The sequence below is a fragment of the Epinephelus lanceolatus genome, chromosome 1, assembly GCF_041903045.1.
Source record: "Epinephelus lanceolatus isolate andai-2023 chromosome 1, ASM4190304v1, whole genome shotgun sequence".
Lineage (NCBI taxonomy): Eukaryota > Metazoa > Chordata > Actinopteri > Perciformes > Serranidae > Epinephelus > Epinephelus lanceolatus.
The window spans coordinates 42725291-42746314 of NC_135734.1; the positions used below are offsets into that span (position 1 = coordinate 42725291).

At 39.1% G+C, this 21024-nt stretch overlaps 1 protein-coding gene across 2 annotated transcripts; it reads right to left on the minus strand.

Annotated features, from left to right (window-relative positions):
* Positions 1 to 736: 736 nt before the first annotated feature.
* On the minus strand, positions 737 to 20571 carry cept1b (choline/ethanolamine phosphotransferase 1b). Of its 2 annotated transcripts, none has more exons than XM_033626668.2 (10): positions 20366 to 20571; positions 18324 to 18629; positions 16660 to 16834; positions 14954 to 15101; positions 14716 to 14857; positions 13679 to 13763; positions 10910 to 11041; positions 7679 to 7837; positions 5673 to 5798; positions 737 to 5525 (listed from the first exon to the last, which is right to left on the minus strand). In XM_033626668.2, the coding sequence occupies exons 2-10, from the start codon at positions 18515 to 18517 to the stop codon at positions 5403 to 5405; spliced, it is 1284 nt and encodes a 427-aa protein (XP_033482559.1). In that variant the 5' UTR covers positions 18518 to 18629; positions 20366 to 20571; the 3' UTR covers positions 737 to 5402. The 2 variants fall into 2 exon arrangements, with proteins under 2 accessions (XP_033482559.1, XP_033482558.1); XM_033626667.2 differs by lacking the exon at positions 13679 to 13763 and adding an exon at positions 11348 to 11432 and having other exon boundaries at positions 20366 to 20569.
* Between the last annotated feature and the right edge of the window lie 453 nt (positions 20572 to 21024).

Consider the following 21024-nt stretch of genomic DNA (forward strand, 5'->3'; position numbering starts at 1 on the left):
CCAACTTTGGATAAGCAATTGAAAATGGATGGATGGATGAACATGGGACTGTTGATCATTTCACGATACTCAGTGGTTAGTATTCGCATAACTTTTGGTTATATATCAGGGTTATAACTTTTAACAATGTGGTGCATATCTATAAACTGCAATAGTCCTGTCATGAGGTGGATGGGAAATATGTGAACTCACTCGATGAACCAATATTACGTGGTCGGTCAGTATATTTTGAGAGACAAGCCGTGGGCCATTTAAAATCAGTGCCTGAGCCAGACTTTGGACATGCCTGCAGATCTGAACGCTTCTTCTACCATATAGCAAATAAGCATATTTCTAAAACTGTTGTACTTTTCCTTTAAGTCTTATCCTGTTCATACAAGATTAAAACATGCCATCGTATGGAGCTGTGTACTGAATGTTGTTTTAATCATCAGACCACACAAAGGAGCAGGAATGAGGATGTGACTCCACCAGTTTGACCCTTTCCAGTACACAAGTAGAAACCTGGCTCCAGGTGTGCGTATGAAATTTATTTGCATTGTTAGCTGAAGGAGAGATTGTCAGGTGATCCTGGTTACTGTATCATTCCTCTAAGAACACACTGTCCTGCACGCTGGTGATGATATACCGTGCCTGAGTTTGGCAGTCCAGCCAACACATGACAAACTTCTACACAAGCTTTCGAGAGTAGACACACACAGTGACGACAGCTCTGTACAAAACAATAGAAAACAAATGTGTTTAAAAGGTAAACTTTTACTAGTTACAATGAGAGAGTTAACCTGACATCGATAACTAGCCTATATGCACATGAGCTGTTGATGCTGTTATCTCACAGTTATTAAGAAAAGCTGTTCTGAATCTCCAGTTATTGTACAAACTGTACAGCAGTGTAGTTCACATGCAGATCATCACGTCATCTTCCATTTTCTCTGAAAACAACCAACTGAACAGACATGACTGTACTGAGACTTCTACTGTAGAAAATAAAGGATCAAAACATCTACATGTGACATTCAAGGTCGTCAATACTGTTCTTTAATGCATAATATACCTGGTTGTTTATATGTGACCTTTACTTTAAGAGAAATGGACCTGAAGTTATGTTGACACTGAGTTCCTTAAAGGGTCAGTTCACACAAATCACAAAAATCTTAAAGGGATAGTTCAGATGATTTGAAGTGGGGTTGTATGTGGAACTTAAACACAGACAGTTTATTACAAACAGCAGATGTCAGGCGGTATGTCCCAGTTTGGAGAAGCAGACATGTAAGCTAAGCAACCTACTGCTGTGGAGGGGTCAGCAACAAAACAGATTTTAACCACCATAAAAAATCCCATGGAAAAAAATCAATATCAGTTTAAGTGAACACTATATTTAGAATATTTTCACTGGTTTACCTCAATGGCAGACAGTGATTTCCAGTGGGAAAATTAAGCTGTTTCATCGCTCTCGTCACAGCCAGAGTCCATTGACAAAAACAGTGATTTAACATAGCTGAACACAGAAGATACTGCTCTACTGCTGCCTCCATTAGTTTGTTCCATTGCGTGACTTTTGCATTTCGAAGTGTTAAGATTCACCAAAAACCACACAATTACACACAAAAACGAACTGACTGAGGCAGCAGACCAGCAGCTCACATGTTCAGTGAGCTTAAACTACTGTTTTTGTCAATGGAGTCTGGTGGTTTTGACAAGAGCTCCGATGGGAACTGAAGCCGTTTACGGGTTCCCAGTTGTGACGGGCAGTCTGATGAAAAAGTAAAACAGTGAAAATACTCTCAATATAGCATACATTTAAACTGATAATTGTTTTAGGTGGGACTATTTCAGGTGGCCATTCACAGCAGAACTTTGCTTCTCCAAACTGGGAGCGGTCTGACTAAGTAAGTATTCCAAACAACCTCTGAGAAAAAAACCCGAACTGTACCTTTAACTACAGTACTGATGTTTCTGCCCTCAAGCCAAACACAATGAAAGTGAATGGGATTTTCAGGAACAATTTCTCTCATTAGATAACAACTTTTTTAGATAACATTATTTCTTTAAACACTGTGACGTCATTCTTTAAATATTGTTTCTTTATGGTAAATTTACAATTTTATTCTCAAGACATTTCCTCTATATATGATGAATATTCTTAAAGCTTTGCAAACTCTCCTCATATTTTTTATTTTTTTTTCTTACTTCATATTTACTTTCCCCCAAAAAAGTTCATGACTTTTTTTATTTTCCAAATTTTTTTTGTTTGTAAAACTTCAATTTTATTCTCAAAAACTGACTCCTTTTTTTCTAAATATTTTATCAAAACAATTTCTTTCTCTTTTCTTAAATATTGTATTATTGTGGAAACATTTTTTCTTCTTCTTGGCGAGCCTTTAGAGAAACAATTGGGACTAAATTACGCTATTCTCATAATATTTAAACCTCATTCTCGTGATCACTTTATTCTCATTAACAACCATTTTTCCATAAAGTCCAATGTGATGTTTAATTTAGACTTTTTTTTTTTTTACACAAAACTACAACTCTATTTTAATGATATACAACTTTAATTCTCAGAATATTACATTTTTATTCTATAAATCTCATAACATTCCACATATTTCTCAATAACTCCATCTAAAGACACCATAAGGCATTCAACAACATATGTTTTTGAGATCTGAGTGAAGTGAACCTTTGACGCTTTTGTATGGAAGGCTTTGTTTTCTCAAAAGCGTTCAGATGACTGACCGAACCACCCTGAACCTGACCCCCAGTTCACACAGTAACACTGTTCTGGAGCTGCTGTAATCACTGACTCACTACAGTCAACACTTGGCATCTTATATCAGTTTTTAACATTTCAGACAAGCTGTAGAAGCTCAGTACAGCATCTGCAGACGGAGCTGTTCCATGAAACATAAATAAAAAAATAAAACAGGCACAAAATGTAAAAGCAACAAACTGCTCTCGGTGGTTAAGGACCAACATGTTCTCCACATTAATACATCACTACAGGTTCTCCTCAGAAGCAGCAACATTGAACACCCACTCAGCGTGAGGTGCTATAACAGGACCAGATGATCAGATGTTGGTAGACGTGGAGGCGGAGTGAGCTGCAGCCACTTCAAATAAAACAGGTTTTTATTAACTCTCAGCGACAAAAGTTTGATCTGAATCTCGTCAGTCACCACCTTAAAAACTGTGATGTCATCATGTGACCTCATCTCCTGCACACTGAGTCCACCTGTTCTGCTTCAGCAGGTACAATACATCGTTTAGGGGGAAACATAATGTCAGTCAGATTATATTATTAATGAACAAGTTCAGCTGCATCCACTGACAACACAGGAAGGAGTGTGACGCTCATGTAAATAACCGTTAAGGCGGTGGGTAGTCTTCATTTTAAATTATAAGTCTGGTGATATTTGTCTTATTGTCAACACGACATGAAAAGACCAAAACCAACGATATCAGCTGACATGATTTAACTGTGTATCTTAACTCTGATATACCTCATTCCTCAGTGCCATAAAGCTCTACTGTTGTCCAAAAACTATTAAAGACACACCAGTGAGCCACACTGTTGCACTGGGAGACACGTTTCTGCAACTATTACATTAATCGGCAGCTAATTTTGATTATCGATTAATTTGTTTGAGAGATTTTTCATGACAAAAGACTCAAAATTCTCTAAATCCATCTTCTTAAATGTGAAAATAGTCTGGTTTCTTTCCTCCTATATGACAGTAAACTGAATATATTTGGGTTGTGGACAAAATAAGACACCTGAGGATGTTCTCTGAGGCTTTGGGGAACACATAGACATTTTTCACCATTTTCTTACAATTTATAGACGAAACAACTAACTAGATAACCAAAAAAATGATCAACATTGAAAATAAGTTAGTTGCAGCCCTACCATGAACACACATGCTGTAGTTAATTTTGATTCAGCCCCACATTTCCTCTCCTGCAGCCCAAAATACTCATTAGAACACTAAATGTGGATTAATCCGCCGCCGAAAATAGTCCCCAGAATATGCAGTATTCCCTCCTGTTTGTGAAACATTTGATAAAAACTACCATGACCAGCTGTTTTAAAAACTATTGAGCCTTTTTTTAAACATGAAAGTATTTATTTTCTGACATCTACAGCAGGAAGTGATGGATTTGGAGCTGAGTGCCACAGACAGGAAGTCAGAAAGTATTAAGAGACGGACTGCCACGTTGCTGATTTTAATGTTTTCATGTGATTTGTGGACTGTAAGAAAAATGTAGAATAACATGACGAGTAGGGACAGAAAGCAAAGTGACGGCTGCTGGAGTGAAAACAAAAGTGTAACATCTTGAACTTTGTTCGTATCAACTGCAAAACACACATTTCATTCTTGAACTCAAAGGCCTTCTTAAGAGCTTTTTGACCTTTCATCCACATCTACATATCTCTGACTGCTTGTAAGAAGACATTTGAGTTTAGATATTTTATTGTATGTCTAAAAAAGAATCTGCCCGTGGCTGTCGTGACTTTCCCTCATGTGCATGGCGTGTCCTTATATATTTACAATAGAGTATAAAGTGTAGAGGAAGCCTAACCCTGTGACACATTAACCAAACTATCAACTTTATGATGAATCTATTAGAAAACAACGTTATATATGACAATAAATACACACAACATTCCCACCACAACTTGAATATCGCCCCAAAAAATCCCAGCGTGGTTAAAGAACGTGATTTCAGTTGACAAACTAAACGAAAAACATCGGCAGTGAATTTTCTGCAGCTTTGTTCAGTAGCAACATTCTGATTTCGGCATTACGTTTCCTCCAAAACCACATTTCTGCTGATCAGATGCACAGTTTGTGTGTGATGTGCAGGAGATAAAGTTGTTTAAAAATCATATACATGAAGGTTTATAAATGTGCCAAAGCAGGATTTTTTAACTTAAAAGAAAAGCACAGACACTATTTGGTATTTACAATAGCAAAAAGGTAAAGTTATGCAAATATTACAAAAATTATAATCATGAAAAGCAAAGAATTATTTGATTCATGTCCTATACATTTTTCTTTGCAAATGAACAGTTAAAACATACTGAAGTTTCTCTCCTTGAACATACCGAGTAGCACCTATACTCTCCTGAAATATTTGCTCATGAGTTTGTCAGAAGGAGATTTTTTTTATTACTGGGGCAGAAGATGAAACTGGTACAAATTCTGCACTGGTGAAAAAGAAACAATGACAGTAATACTCCAGTATCTTAATATATATTATTTGTCCTCACATTCAGTTGGCAGAAGCACATACTTTTACACCACGTCATCCCCTGCATCTCTATGTGGAAAACAGAGGGAAGAAAAGATGAGTGCGACTAACAGGAAGGGACAGAGTCAGTCATGGCGGGCGTGTCCTCAGTGAGGAGCTGAACTGAGCACTGAACAAGGCTTGATTTTGAAAACAAAAATGTGAAGATGGCAGGCAATCTGGTTGCAAACACTGACACAGTAACGCACCAAGTCAAAGAAGGAAATGATCTGCAGGAGAGAAAGAAACACCGTCACACTTTACAGGCACAAATGTGCTTCAATACCACACAACAATCACTAATTAACCTTTTCTCAATACATACATATATACCCTTACATATTCTTATCCAAAGCTAGCATCGTGTGGGTACTTACCAATGCAATCCACAGCACCAGGTACTCATCAATAAAACTATTGAAATACTGATCCAGGAACAGTAGTCCTGGTCCCAGGAAGGCTAAATCGTGGAGATGCATCTCACTTTTTGTCATATGTGCTACCTGTGGACAGACAGAAACTAGAATCAACGCTCTGCAGTTGTATGAACCCACAAACTAGTCAAGTTGCAGTTACAGTTTACACCCATGTCTGTGAAAACATGGATGCCTCACACACATCCTCCCCAATAGTTCAGAATATCTGTGCAATCAGCACCGCTCCAAGATGGACACCCAAGAACAGTGTCACCGATTCAATAACTGCCCAAATGTCTCCCCTTCTGTTCCTGAGATATGAGGTTGCGCAGTGTCCAAAGAAGTGTTTCTGCAGAACATTATGATTTAACAGTTAAGTTGACCATTATCATTTTATCATATTAGACATTTGTGTGAAATTTTGTCATACTTAGCATATAAATTCTTAAGTTATGGCAAAAAACATGTTTCTTCAGGTCACAGTGACCTAAACCTTTGACCACTAAATTCTAATCAGTTCATCGTTGAGTCCAAGTTGATATTTGTGCCAAATTTGAAGATATTTCCTCGAGGCCTGCTTGAGATACCGTGTTCATAAAATGAGATGGACGTAAGGTCACAGTGACCTTTGACCACCAATATCTAATCAGTTCATCCTTGAGTCAGAGGGAACATTTATGCCAAATTTGAAAACATTTCTGGAGGAGTTCTTGAGATATTGTGTTCACGAGAAGGGGACGGAAGGACGAACAGAAGGACGGACGGACAACCCAAAAGCTTAACGCTTCAGGTCACACTTATTGCCATCTCTGAGGCATAAAAACCACAAAGAACTTACACTGACACTTTCTGGTAACTGGGGATAGCCACCGATATAACTACCGGGGAAAAGAAAAGCGCTGTCCTCATCCTGTTTTGCACAATTGTTAATGCACATCCTCTGTGCTGTAAAACGAGCCATTACTATCCGGGGGGATTGTACCCAACAGCAGACAGAAGTGCACTGTAAAAGCGAGGCTTATAGTGAACCAATCTAAACACTGATGGTGTCAATATCCTATAACCACTACACTGTGCAGTCAACATTAACTTCATAATGAGTTAATGCAATAAACTTGTCTATTTCCATTTTAATGTTGGTTTTTATGTGATGGTTTTATCAGCATTGGTGTGTTGAATGTTGTTCTGTCTGCACTATGAGCTCACAAAGGCTCGGTGATGACAATTAGGTTAACTTAAAGTCATGATAACTAACGTGGTCAAAATGAAACAAAACAAAATGATTTGCAACCACAAACTGGAAATAAAGACGCAAACCAGTTCAAAAGGTCACATGTAAAATTAAAGATACGAACAGTCTCATTTTTTTTAACCAGATGTTTCACTTTCTCCACCAGCTAGTCGCTAACTTTGTCAACAGTCTCATATTTTCTATGATTTGAACAACAATTTGACAAAAGCCATCCAAGAATAACTCTTGTTTCATAAAGCAAGAAAAGTTTATTAGTTTAGCTGGTATTAAAATTCCTCAGTATTTGGTATATTTGACATGTGGCCTCCATTTGCTTAATCACAGCTTAGACTCATTTACAAGTTTTTGCAAAATTTGAAGTATATTAGTCAAGTAAAGCTAAACAGACCAGTCAGTTTGGGATGTTTTTCTCTTTTGATGGAGCTACAGTCAGATCACAGTTTCCCCTGCTTCCAGTATTTCTACTGATGTACACTAAACACATCCTGGACCTTTAAATATTTTACTTTCTCAGTCTGAGCACTAAGGAGAAGGATGTGATCATGACCTCTTCTGACATGAACATCTGTCCTTCTCCAGGATAAAACAGTACACCACAAAAATGATCATGTTAATTCAGTCACTTTGGACTACTTCATTTTTAGATGATTCTTTCTGTCATCACAACACTGTGTTTAATCTCAATCTTAATTAGTAAAAAGCAGGTTTGACTTACAACTAATTTATTGGTGATTTTGGCCGAGACGAAGCCAAACGCCAGGATATAAAGACACGGATGTTTCTCGAAGAGCTGGACAGCAGACTTCTTGTATATCATCATCGCCAAAATTATAACTGAACCAATATGTAAGACTGGAGAGAGGACGCTGGTTCCCTGAGGACAGAGACATACAAACACACACAGAAAAAAAAACCCCACAGATGGTTAATGTCAGTAGAAACAGACAGAAGAGCAGGTGTTTGTGCCAAACACATCATAGAAAATGTGATACAACTGATAAATGAACACATTATATTTATACAGATAAGTGTCTGGTTGCCTGGGAGGAGGTCAAATGGACCAAGTGAATCACATTCAGAAGTACCACAGTATTTAGCAATCACTGCTACATAGCTGTCTGATATCAAAGGCAGCAGAGTGGTGCTGCATACAGACACTGGCTTGTGATGAATGTTTAACCAGACTGAAGCTGACAGTTTAAATTTATAGTCTGGCTCTAAATAACTGCATTAATGTTAAGTAACTACAGTGAATAAGGGAGGTTAAAGTTCAAACTCAAGGTCTTTATTCTCATCATTTGCACAACGATTACAGAGAAACAGTCTTTGGCCTCAGGCTCGCTCTAACAGTACTCAGTAGATATTTAAAACAAAAAAGAAAATCGGGCAAGTAAAAGCAAAATATGAATCTTCGACATAAAATGGCGCAAGTTTAAGTACAGGGCTGAGATATAATCACATAAAATATAAGATTAAGTAATATAAATGTGTGTAGACAGTGTTGCAAATAAATAAAATGAATATAGACCGAATGCAAACTGAAATGTAGTCAATGCATATCAATAAGTGTAAACAGTGTCTGTGACGGGACACTGAAGGTTGAAATGACTCTGGATCAAACTATATCAACTAAACTATTAGATGCAGCTTTCTTGCTTACAAATAATTTAAGATGTGAGCATCAAGGGTTCAAAATAATACTGTCATAAGTCCTTTGAGGCAAATTTGTGATTTTGGGCCAAATAAATAATATAATATTAATATAATAATATAAATAGACATTTCAGTTTATGAAAAAAACAAACAAACAAACAAAAAAACAAGTACCAGTCAAATTACACATTGATAAAATATCTGTTGGATCTAGTGAGCAGACATGATACATGAAATTCCAGCGAGAATCAGCTGATAACAGTGATGATGCAACCTGAGATTACACTGTGTTTAAACCATGGATTAAAGGCACAGCCTGACAAACTTCTGCTATATTTGTTAAACAGACAGACAAAAACATCATATTCTTCCACATTTGCACTCTGAGCTACATGGAGGTTTTTCCCTTGGGATGTGGAATATTGCCAAAATTTTAAACCATTACTTTAAAGATTTGTGCAGATAATGACACAAATACAACTCCATCTCTAAGCTCAGTTTGTCTTCTACCCCTCACACTGACTATGTTTACATGCACAAAATATTCCAGTTTTTGTCATTCTGAAAAAGACAATATCCCTACTCATCTGTTTACGTGGCTAATGAAAATGAAAATCCACTATTATTCCTGCTTACATGCAGCTGTGCATAATCCGATTAACGAGCCCTAAAGTGTCGTTTATCAAGTCAAAATTTGGAACAGTGGAAGTTTCCCACTGTGAGAACACACCCTCCCTCTTTCATTCCTTCAATTGGTGTGACTCCAGTCAGTTTTAAAACTACTCTTTTCTTGAGTTATTAACAATTCAGTGTCTGTGTGTCACAAAAATGAGAGGGGCAAAATCACAGAGGACTTAAGGCCGCTACAAAACCGGAGAACAAATGGCTGCTAGACGAACATCACAAAGAGGCCTCTGAAGACAATGACAATGGTGACAAGCTAACACTACCACAAACAGACGATAAAGAGAAACACCAAGCCAGTGAGGAACTCCAGGAACTCTCATCAACTGCAAAGGAACTGAGGGAATTCAAACCAGACATGCACAAGGTCTTCTCGGACTTTCAAGTTGATCTTAGAAGAGATATACGGGAAGATTTAAATGCACTTAAACAAGATATTAGCAAGAAGCTAACACAGACCGCTACAATGCTGCAAGCTCAAGGCCAAGCTATTATGGAGGGAGAGGAGTGTATACCGGAACTCTCAGTCTGCAGCTCAGTGACTAAAGATACTTCAGCACCTTCTGAAACAACAAAATAGGCCACAGAAAAAACTGACAGACTAAGGGCCGTTTCATAGTCGACGCAAAGGCACGCAGACGCGAATGCATTGGCCGCCATGATGCATGCTTGCGTCTCAAAATGTGTTGTCCATTTTTTTGATACGCGACGCTTGTAATACCATGTGTCACCAGCAGGGGTGATAATGCAAGCGACATACTTGAAATTAACCACTTTTTGTTATTCACAGAAGAAGCAGGTATGAAATATGGCGGGCGAGGAGGAAAAACTTTGCAAACTCATATGGGCACACCCCCATTTATATGACCGTTCTAGTGCCTTGCACTCTTATAAAATAGCAATACTAGCTAGCCGGAATGTACCAGTGACTCTGCTACCCCCTATTGTGTGAGCGATGTATTGCATTTCAAGTGTCGCCCGCGTTGCTTGCGTTCAATGTGTTGACTATGAAAGGAAGTGCGTTGCTTGCTCGCGTTGCGTGTGTTGACTATGAAACAGCCCTAAGAGAGCAGGTCTAGGAGAAACAATTTAAGGATTTGCAGTATACAGAGGATACAGAGGGCATCTCTGTGATTGAGTTTGTTACTACCTTGCTAAACACCTGGTCCTGCCCGACGGCCTAAACCTGCAGATTCTTGTATTAATCAGGTTTTAAGAAAATTCTGTCAACAAAACCTGGACCCAACACTCACACACCACACCACGATCTACTGTAGTGAACTTTCTGTGATATGAAATCAAAAAGTCTTAAAAAGTAGGTGTTTGGTTTGCGTACAATGTATCCATGACAACGCCCAGAGCTGGCCATAAATAGGCAAGAGATCAAGTTTGGAATATTGTCACATTAGGAGTCTTGATGGAATATTAGTGTGCATGTCAACATAGCCACTGGTGTTACTTGCAAGTATTTATATTCTGATTTATAATTCAATCTGTGATAAAACAATATCAACAATATCTCTGACATGTCGGGCTCTGACAGAATGAACACTGATCTGTTCTTTGATCACTTATGTATGAGAAGAAGTGTAGAAGTTTCCAGACTTACTGCTATTGTGGATCCGTTTTTGCCCACGCCTCCTGTAAAAATAACTCTGAAGTAGTTGGTGCAGGAGAAGATGGCTCCTAAAAAAGTGCAGATGGCCGGAACCATTTTCATCTGGATATTTAGGATCGGAATCTGGGAATCAAATCATGATCAACATTAAGGATAATGACACAACAAAGACATTTACATCCAAAGACATGTTGATCATACTGTATTCTTCCAGCTACTTCTGTAGTTTGTGAGTACAAACACCTTAACATCCACATTGAAAGCATCATGAGTAATGTTAGAGGATGGTTGAGCCAATCAGTGACATTCTTTGTATTTCTGATAACGATTACAGTAAAACAATCACAACAATCACAACAAGAATTTTAAAGCAACAAAATTAAGTGTCATTAATCTGAATCTGTAGGAAGTAGAAATGATCAGAATTACCAGTGACTGCCAAAAAGCAGATCCTCCCACAGCGGCCAGCAAATACATGATTATTATGAAGATTTGCACCTCAGTCACATCAATGCTGAGTGGGAGGAGAAAGCAGAGAGTTGACAGTGAGGATTAGTGACGTCTACCAGCACATAGTCATCATCCTGCGGCCTACTTCCACAACACACTGCTGGATCTGCAGCTGATGGGACGCCGTCGTGTTCTTATTGCACCACACAGGTTCAGTTAAGAGGATTCAACAGGAAAGTAGCTGCAGTAAAGATGCAATCAGTAATCCCAATGGCTCTTAAAAAAGAAGTGCTGCTGCTCTTCTGCTCGCTCAGTGACAGCTGATATATTTTCTTGTCGTCACTGTGAGGAGACTTCAGGAAGTCGCTGTCATTTTTATCATTTCTGTTTGTGTACAGATTAAACAAAGGAGATGCAGCGTGTTAATTATTGAGCTTCAGAGGTGTTAGTTGGTGTAGTTCTGAACTTTGGGTGGGCCAGGTCAGCAAACTTAGTTTTTTATCCGTGTGTGTCCCTTTGTGATCATTCTGTGGCCCCTATAAAACATCAGATTTTGGAAAAGGTTTTGTCAAAATGTCCCAGACTAAAAGGGGAAACTGTTCAACCAACAGCCCAAAACCCAAATATATTCAGTTTACACTGCTACACAACTGAGAAAAGTAGCAAACCATCCCTGCTCTAAAGGGGGCTGATCTAGGCAACGTAACATAGTGTCTTATTCACTTTTAACATTTTAAATTCAGCAGGTGTGTAAATGTAACTTGGTGTTGGGGATTAAATACAAAGATAATGCTTACACTTATGCCTCGTTTCCACTTACGTATGCGCCTGGTGTCCACAGATCTGTAAATATACGGATGATGCCTCTAGTGTCCAATGCAAGAAAGTGCATTTCTTTATGGACAGATAGAAACCTGATAGAAACTACCTGTAACCATCGGGGGAGGGGCTAATTTTGTCCATTTTTCACCATCCAGTAGTTTGGAATATTCACTTGGAACATTACAGAACTTGGAACAGATAGAAACAGGACCTGTCAGGTACGCAGCATGTTCTGTGAAATATTTAATTCAAAAGATGTATGAACGGCTGAATCAGTGATAATGACAATCTGACTGTATATAATGTATAACCATATTTTAGCAGAATAACATTACTCAGATTCACAGTGTGTTAAAACTAGATAAACAAGTTTTGTTTAATCACATAAACTCAGTTGACGAACAACACAGGCAACTGAATTGAAGAAAAGCCAGTTAGCAGCTTGTTAGCTAACCTAGCACACTGTCACTGTCAGTTCAAATTCCGGACCAAAATATTATGGAGGGAAAGAGTTTCGCAGGCATATCGGATATCATGGAGATTCCCTCATACGTGAGTGGAAAGGAGGTGTGATGCAGACAAACAACAGAGATAAAACAGATCCAGGGGCAGCTGACATGAATCTTACCAGAGAGGCACAGATTTAATTAAAACAGCGAATGACAGTGACACCATTGTCTGCAGCTTCTCTGCTAACACTGTGAGCAACAAGGGAAACATAGGATTTTATTTTACTAATCAGAGCAGAGAATCTGGTTAGAAAGTTAAGTTTAGGAAGATAAAATTTATAATCATAGTAACATTTCACAGGTAGAATGTGTTCTTAATCCTACTAAGTGAGAGGAATCTAAATATTAGTATTCCTACTTGAGCATGCCCTGCTGGATCAAGTCGCCTGAAGTCTGAACTCTGTGACGAGGATATTTGGCTAACTTAGTGATGTTAAGTAAAATCAAATCCCAATTAGGACTGCACAATCTTTTTTTTTTTTTTTTTTTAATCATCATTGAGAAAGCCTGTCGGACCCAGTCTAGGATTTTCTGAGTTTGTAAAAAGGGAATATCAGTAGAAAACTGCACTTTAAAATGTTATTTGTTTTTAATGGTGCCTTTTGTGTTCAGTTCAATTTTTAATTTGTTAAGTAAAAGAATGCTGGAAATGATTCCCTTTCATTTTTTTATATTTAACAAGCCATTTGTTGAATTTTAGTACACTGAAAGCAGCAGAAATATCTGTTTAATTATCGCAATATTCATCAGTGTTGTCACATATCATATATTCTACTCATACCGTGTGGCGCTAATCCTAATTTAGTTTTAAGATCACACAGTTTGCCAACAGTTTAGTTTCCTTCAGATACTGAGGAGCCACATTTTACTGATTACACCTTTAAGCAGAACAGACACATGACTGTGGAGACAGCGGAGGTCAGAGGTCATTGTGGAAGGAGACAGCAGCGAGCCATGCAGCAACAGCCAGGAGGTTTACCATCATGTTCCACAGACCGGGACCCACAGCGGCTGTGAGCAGCTGTAATCCTGCTAGACAGAGCTGCGCCTCTGTTACATCAAATCTACACACAGAATATACACACGTTTACTCCAGCCAGACTGCACATGGAACTCTAATGAAACCACTAACACTTAAAGTATAACAAATTGGTCCATTTTTTAATAGTTAAGGAGAACAAAATGTTTTCAGATTTGATAAATGCACCCGAACACCTCTAAAACCTGATCATGTCCACCGGACGTGTTGCAGACTTTATGCTGCAGGTCTGTGTGTGGAAGTAGTAAACAGGAAGTTCACTCAGCGTTTCAGTATCTGTCTCGTCTGTAACAGGTGTCACTGACTGTGGAAATGTAATCTTTTGACTTTTTGAATGTAGAGTGAATGAATCATTGCATATAATAATACTGGTTTAGATTTGAGGATGAATTCTAGCAACAGCCTTGTACATGGGGCGTCTGCTCTACCACTAAGCCACCGATGCCCCACAACTCTTTAATTATAAAACACATAAACTGTACATATCTTATGGCATAATAAGCTGCAGCTTCAGCCTACACGTGTTTAGGACAAAAAAAAAAAAATTATTGTGTTCCCCCCCCAATTCTGCTATTTGAGTAATTGCCTCTCTCTTTATATATATATATATATATATATATATATATATATATATATATATATATATATATATATGTATATATATAATTTCTTGCCTTATTGTCTCTCTAATTAATTGCAGTCTGAAATAAATTTCAAGATAACACTGAATACTGATTTTATATGTATTTGGATTATTTTGTTAAATTAAAAAAGGCTTTTGTAGAAAAAAAAAAACGTGTTTTGGAGTCAGCTCAGGTGTTGGTGGCAGCACTGACACTAAGAAATAGCAAGAACTGATCTTTAACTCCTGAAATCAGTGAAATTTATAGATAAATGGCTGGAAATTATATTTTTTCTTTGATTAAAAACAATAAGCAAACAAAAACCCCCAAACCCAGCAGCGTTGGATGACTCACATGCCGAAGCGCAGCGTTCCTGACACGTATGTTTGCCAGTGGGCGCAGTAGAACATAAACATCCCAGCGAAGCAGCAGAAGAACATCCAGTCCGGGTTGGTGCCCATCTGCACTGCTATACTGGTTCCCAACACCACAAACACTGCAGAGACAAACACATGAACACAGGCAGCGTTAAAAAAGAGTCTTTAGATTAACAGAAACAAAGTGAAACGAAGTCAAACAGGAGGAAACTGACCAGTGGAGAGGGAGTCACAGCCATGGTCAAACAGCTCGCCCAGCGGAGAACTGCTATTGGTGCGTCTGGCCTGCTTCCCGTCGATGGCATCCAATGACTGGTAGACAAACAGACCCACAGCACACAGCAGGTACGCCCAGAGAGGAGCCTGAAACACACACATACACATATATGCATATAAAACAAAAGCCATTCTACCTCAAAGCCCACAAACATGACAGCTTAACCATCAGATCATGTGACCCAGGCAGGCCTCCAGCTGTACAGATCCATACATGAAGTCACATTTCGTATACAGTGTGTGTGAGATACCCTGTGACAAACAGAACAGAATAGAATCAGGGGTCTCTTGTTGTTGCTGTGTCCGAGATCTGTTTACCAGAACTGCTCCATTAACATAAGACGTCCCTGTAATCAGATACGTCCTGATACTGCTGGGCAGCACAGGCTGAAGCTCACGTCCCACAGCAACTGGGGAAAACAGCTTATGATAAAAACACTGTAATAACTCACAGCTCTGTGATGCTCGCAGACTGTGAATGCACAAACACCGTCATGTGCATGTGCACCTGCAGAGGATCACACTCAGACCTCTCAAAGATCCTGTGCATTTCGTATTTCAAAGATTCATTCACTGACCTGGTATTACACACACGTGAGCTGCACCAAAAGATTTCATTTAAAGTGAATCACTAGCAGCCAACTTTTTTTTTTGTACCAGAGAGAAATCTCCAAACTCCATTTTGCATGTTTGTTAAGCTTTGAACCAGGCCATTGCTTTTAATTTCCCAATATCAGATCATACTGTATTAGAAGCCTCCCTGTTTTAAGATCTGCTTCTGTTTTAATTTGCTGTAAATGCAAACTCATATTCTCACTACTCTGCTACTACTCTTGCTGTGTCTTTAACAGAGAACAGTTTTTATTAATGAATTAATTCTTATATCTTTTCCTTTGTAGCTAAAAAAAAACCTCACAAAATCTCCCTGCAGGTAACGAGGTATGTAGAAGTAAAGCCTGTGAGCAAAAACCTTTCTTCTACTCTGGCTACAGTATGACATCACAGTGTGCCAGATTTCTTTATATGCGCTAAGGCAAGCGTTCAGATGACAGAGCCTACAATGCTCCATGAAGCTACATGCTAATGTCAGGGAAACATGTAATTTTAGTTGCAGGGGTTTTTAGTTTCTCCCCAATTTTAGAGCATATTTCTGCTGAAACGCGTCTTATTGTGAGTTTACAAGTTCAGAAGCTTTTGTTGGTGATTTCTCACAGTAGGAAGTGCAGCTATTATCTGTCACAGTCAACCTGTGGCTGCAAAGAAGGTGCAGAGACACTGATATAAGACAGACCCAACAACACTGACCAATCAGAGCAGACAGGGCCTTTTCGGGAGGGGGCTTAAAGGGACAGGTGCTAAAACAGAGAATCTCAGACAGAGGGTGAATACAAGTGTTCCAGCACAGACAATAAGAGGAAAATTAAGTGTTTTTCTGAACATTGAACCGTGTAAACATGTTCTAGTGGAAACCTTAAATACAAATATGAACCTGAAAATGAGTGTATTAGGTCACCTTCAATACATATGTAAAGACCAGCAACGTAAAAGCAACTGAGTTCATGAGTGAATTAAAACAATTCTGGTGTTTGATATGTTTTCATATAAAGTCTGTCCAGTATAGCATCCTTTCAGAGCGATGACTAACCTGCTCAGTGGCAGTTGGACAATAGTAGATGAGCACGAGGGTGGTGAAGACGTTGGTGGCCAGGCCGATGATGGTGATAAGGTTGGGGGCAATCCAGGCAGGAACTCGTCCCACCAGCCATTCCCAGTAACGCTGCATGAGAGGCTCCAGCAGGGAGCGTCCCGCACTGCTGTACCTGCAGGGAAAAACATGGGAATCAAGGTGAGCTCTGAATAATAATCTTTATGACTGCTATTGACTTTAATTGGGACTGATCACTTGCTTATTTTTATACTGAACTTCCGACGTGAAAGAGTTTTAACTGGCCCAGTACTGAACGAAAGGGCTGCAGCCAAAAACGTAACCACTTGGAGCATTTGTGCACCGTCAATTTACATACATAAAAGTCTATGTTTTTGCCACTGTCGGGCTCAGATTGTTATTACAAGTGTCTGATAACTTATGGAAAGCTCTAAAGAGACTGATCTTTTTTTTTTTTTTTTTTTAAAGAATATGATCCTTTTTGTTCAGCCAGAAACAGCCCTGAAATTGGCCTTGCCAACCTTATCAGACATTTAAATAAACAGTAATTTGAATTAAGGGTTTTTTTCTTCAACTAAACCAGAGTGGAAAGACAAGACAAACCAAGACGGCTTTTGTTAGTTTCATTTCCTTTTTTGTCGACTTTGACTTAAGTGTGTTTTACCATGATAAAATGACTGTTTATTGGCAGTAGTAATTTTGGGGCTGTTTCTGGTCAAACAAAAAGGATCTTACTCTTAAACAAAAAGATCTTTCTTTTTAGGGGTCGTTTATATAACATTGTCAGACACGTAAAATAACAATCTGAGCCTGTCAGTGGCAAAAGCACTTTTAGCAGGCACAAACTGACGTTGCAAACATGCCCTGAGCAGTTACACTGCTGACAGTGTTGCTGCTGTGGCTTGCAGCCTTGCTCAGTGCTGGAACAAATTAAAAAAAAAAAACTTGTCTCCATTCAACACAAAACCCATGGGAAAACAGGTTCCAGGCTGTAAAACACAAAAGTTACCCTTTAGAAGCTCTGAACTGGGACGTCCAGGCTTCAGAACTGTAAGGCTGATGTTAGCTTAAGCAGCTACACAGCAGAGCCATCATCACTTTGTCCTCTACGAAATAGCTGTCAGATTTGACACACTAGCACTTTTTCCATCTTGACCACAGCTGAACTATGCAGCTGTTATGAATACATATAATGCTACTTTAGAATGTTATATAAATATTATCAAGTAAAGTTATGTTCACACCCTTAATGCAATATCAACTCAGGTTCACTGACTAACTCTGGCAGGAAAGAAACCAGAAACTACTGCATTATTTTACTTGATATTGTCCAAGTTGAAATGAAATTCTCGATACAATCATATCTTCAAACTGTGTAGGTACTTTCCACAAATCATTCATCCTCAACAGCAACTGAGTCTGAAGTGTCCAAACTGACAAACACCCCTTTCATTCAAGAGAGCACACATGACGCCAACGACTCACCTCACACTAACCCATCCATATCAGATGGCTTAACCTCTGGGCATCACTCTCCCATACATATCATTGCTAGACCACAGAACAAGATGAACTCACTGCACACAACATGAAATAACTCAGTTTAAGGTTGTCTCGGTCAGCAGAGCAGGACTCAGCGTTACCTGTGCTCCTCCAGTCTCTTGAGCTGGTGCCGGGACAGGGGGGGCGAGGGCAGCTCGATCAGCCTGCGCAGCACTCCGGGGGCCAGCCAGCAGGCCGCCTCCATGCCCATGCCCTGCCCAGGGTCCTTGTCCCGGCCAAGGCCTCGGCGAGAACGCAGGCCCCCCCCTTGCTGCTGCTGCCCCGTCGCGCTCATGGAGCCCTGCTGCCTGCTGATCTGGTCCCTGATGCCTCTGGCTCTGCCTCTGCCACTGTCTTGCCGGAGGGGCTAAAGATCCACAGTGGGGCTGGATGAGGCTGGACAGTACCTAAGAAGACAAAACACAATATCACAGTACTGTCCAGTGAAAATATCACAACATATTGTGTAAATACAGATTCACAAAACCCATGAATCATTTTACTAAACTTATCAAGCTGATGATTTCTTTCTCAGTTTCTTTGTCAAAGGTGATGTCTTCAAATGTCTTGGCCATACTAAACAAGACATTTGAAGACATCAGCTTTGTCAAAGGTGATGTCTTCAAATGTCTTGTCCAAATCCAACAGTCCAAAACCCAAAGATATACACTTAACAATGATGTAAAACAGAAAAGCAGCAAACCCTCACATTTAACTTGAAAAATTACTGACATTGCGATCAGAAATGCTACTAATTAATCTTGTGGTGTTCACATACTTCAAAGGGGATCATCAATTACTTGTGGTTCTTCTAGTGGTTCATCTTGTACTTTAGATATTCTGAGTTGGACATAATTCAATAAAGAGAGATTATCTTTTAGGTTTGGATTATTGTCACTGTTATAAATTATTGTAAAAAGTTAAACACTTTATTAATATCAGGGAAGAAAAGAAGGGGAGAAAGAAGTGTTCATATCTTTTACTTAAGTAAGAGAAGCAATTTTATTGCATTGTAGTTATTAATTGAAAGTAGTGGAGTGAAAAGTCCAATATTTGCCTCTAAAATGTAGTGAAGTATACGTATTAAGTAGCAGAGAGTGAAAATACTCAAGTAAAGTACAAGTGCATCAAAACTGTACTTATGTACAGTCCTTGAGTAATGTACTTAGTTACTTTTCACCACCATCAAAATGGTCAGAAACTCCTCTGAACAGTCACACTTGTGATATTGCTAGTACCACTGATGACATCATGAAAGTATAACTACTACTGATTACATCAGGAGTGTACAACTACCACCACGTTACAACACTCTTGGTCTCTTATACTAACTACATTAAATTTGATGCTGTACACACACATATTAACATACAACCCTACCATATTTATTATGCATACTGGCAACCTAAATATGGCATTGTAGATATTGTATATTTGGATTTGTATCCATCTTTATGCTCAGGCCTTGTTACACTTTGCTGTTATCTATTTTACATAAATATATTTGCACCTCACTGTTGTTTTAGTCTTTTGTATATTTACATTCTCTGTATTGCAACTGCTGCAGAGCACTTCCCCTCTGAATAAATAGAGTTTTATTTTGTCTCATCCACTTGACTTCTGTGACACAAACATCAAAGTCACCATTATCTGCAGACATTACCAGGGTTTAAACAATTAACTGTTGCTAATTGTACAAATCAAAGACATGGTGAAAGACCCACTTGATGGCCCGTGTTACTCTGTGTTGCTAAACTATTTCTTGTGACTGTCAGCAACACATGAGCTACTGACGATAGCAAAACAACCTGCTTCAGCAGTTCGCTAATGCTGCCTAGCATACCTGCTGCTAGCTAACTCAACATCAGTACTGCTGGTGCTGAAGGTTAGCATTAGCCGGGCTGGTAGCTACGGAAGACGTGTGACAGTTTGGAAATTTTAAGTTACTCGCCTGCTGTTGGCTTATTATCACTTCTTTATATTAACAATGCTGAAATACCATCACCTATTAAAGATGTTAATGAAATCAGAGAGTACTACTGACACCTCCCGTGATGACTGCGGCTAGCATAAGTTAGCTCGACTAGCTAGCCCTGAAGACAGCTAGCGTGCTGCTGAACTGACGGATGTAACACCGACTGACCTGGCCGATTAAAGGACGAGAGCCGCGGACACTCTGGGGGGCTGTGAGGGCGCTTCAAGCCGACAGACAGGTCTCCTCTGTGGGTGGTTAGTTTTAGAGTGTCTCTCTATCACTTAGACCACCGGAGGGGCGTTTAGCAGCTGGAGGTGGATCACCACGACCGGTGTCACTGTGGTGGTTGTCACAGCAAGCTAGTTCACGTTAGTTAACGTTAGCCGTCAAGAAGATCTCGCGAGGCTGTCTCAGATGAAGCTACAGTTTATGCCCTGGGTCAGGTCTCCCAGGCAGAGATGCTCATTCAGTTTCTGCCTTCCACAGGACACAGACATTTACACTATTGTATTATACAGTATATTTAAAAGTACTCAGATAATTTACTGACGTAAGAGTGTACAGAGTAAAACTGACACATCAATGTGTTGTTTATTAAGTGTTAAAGCTGGTAAAGGTGGAGATGATTTTAATTACTTTATCTTATATTGTTTTATAACTTGATGTGATTTTTGTGTGCTTTTATTGTTTTCTATGTACTGTAATCTGGGTGTTCTTGTAAAAGAGAAGCTTTCAATGGCCTTCCCTGTTTAAATAAAGGTTATAATAATAATATAGGCTGCCAAGCTGGCTGCCACATGTTTTCACCCGTTTTGTCCGTGGACTTT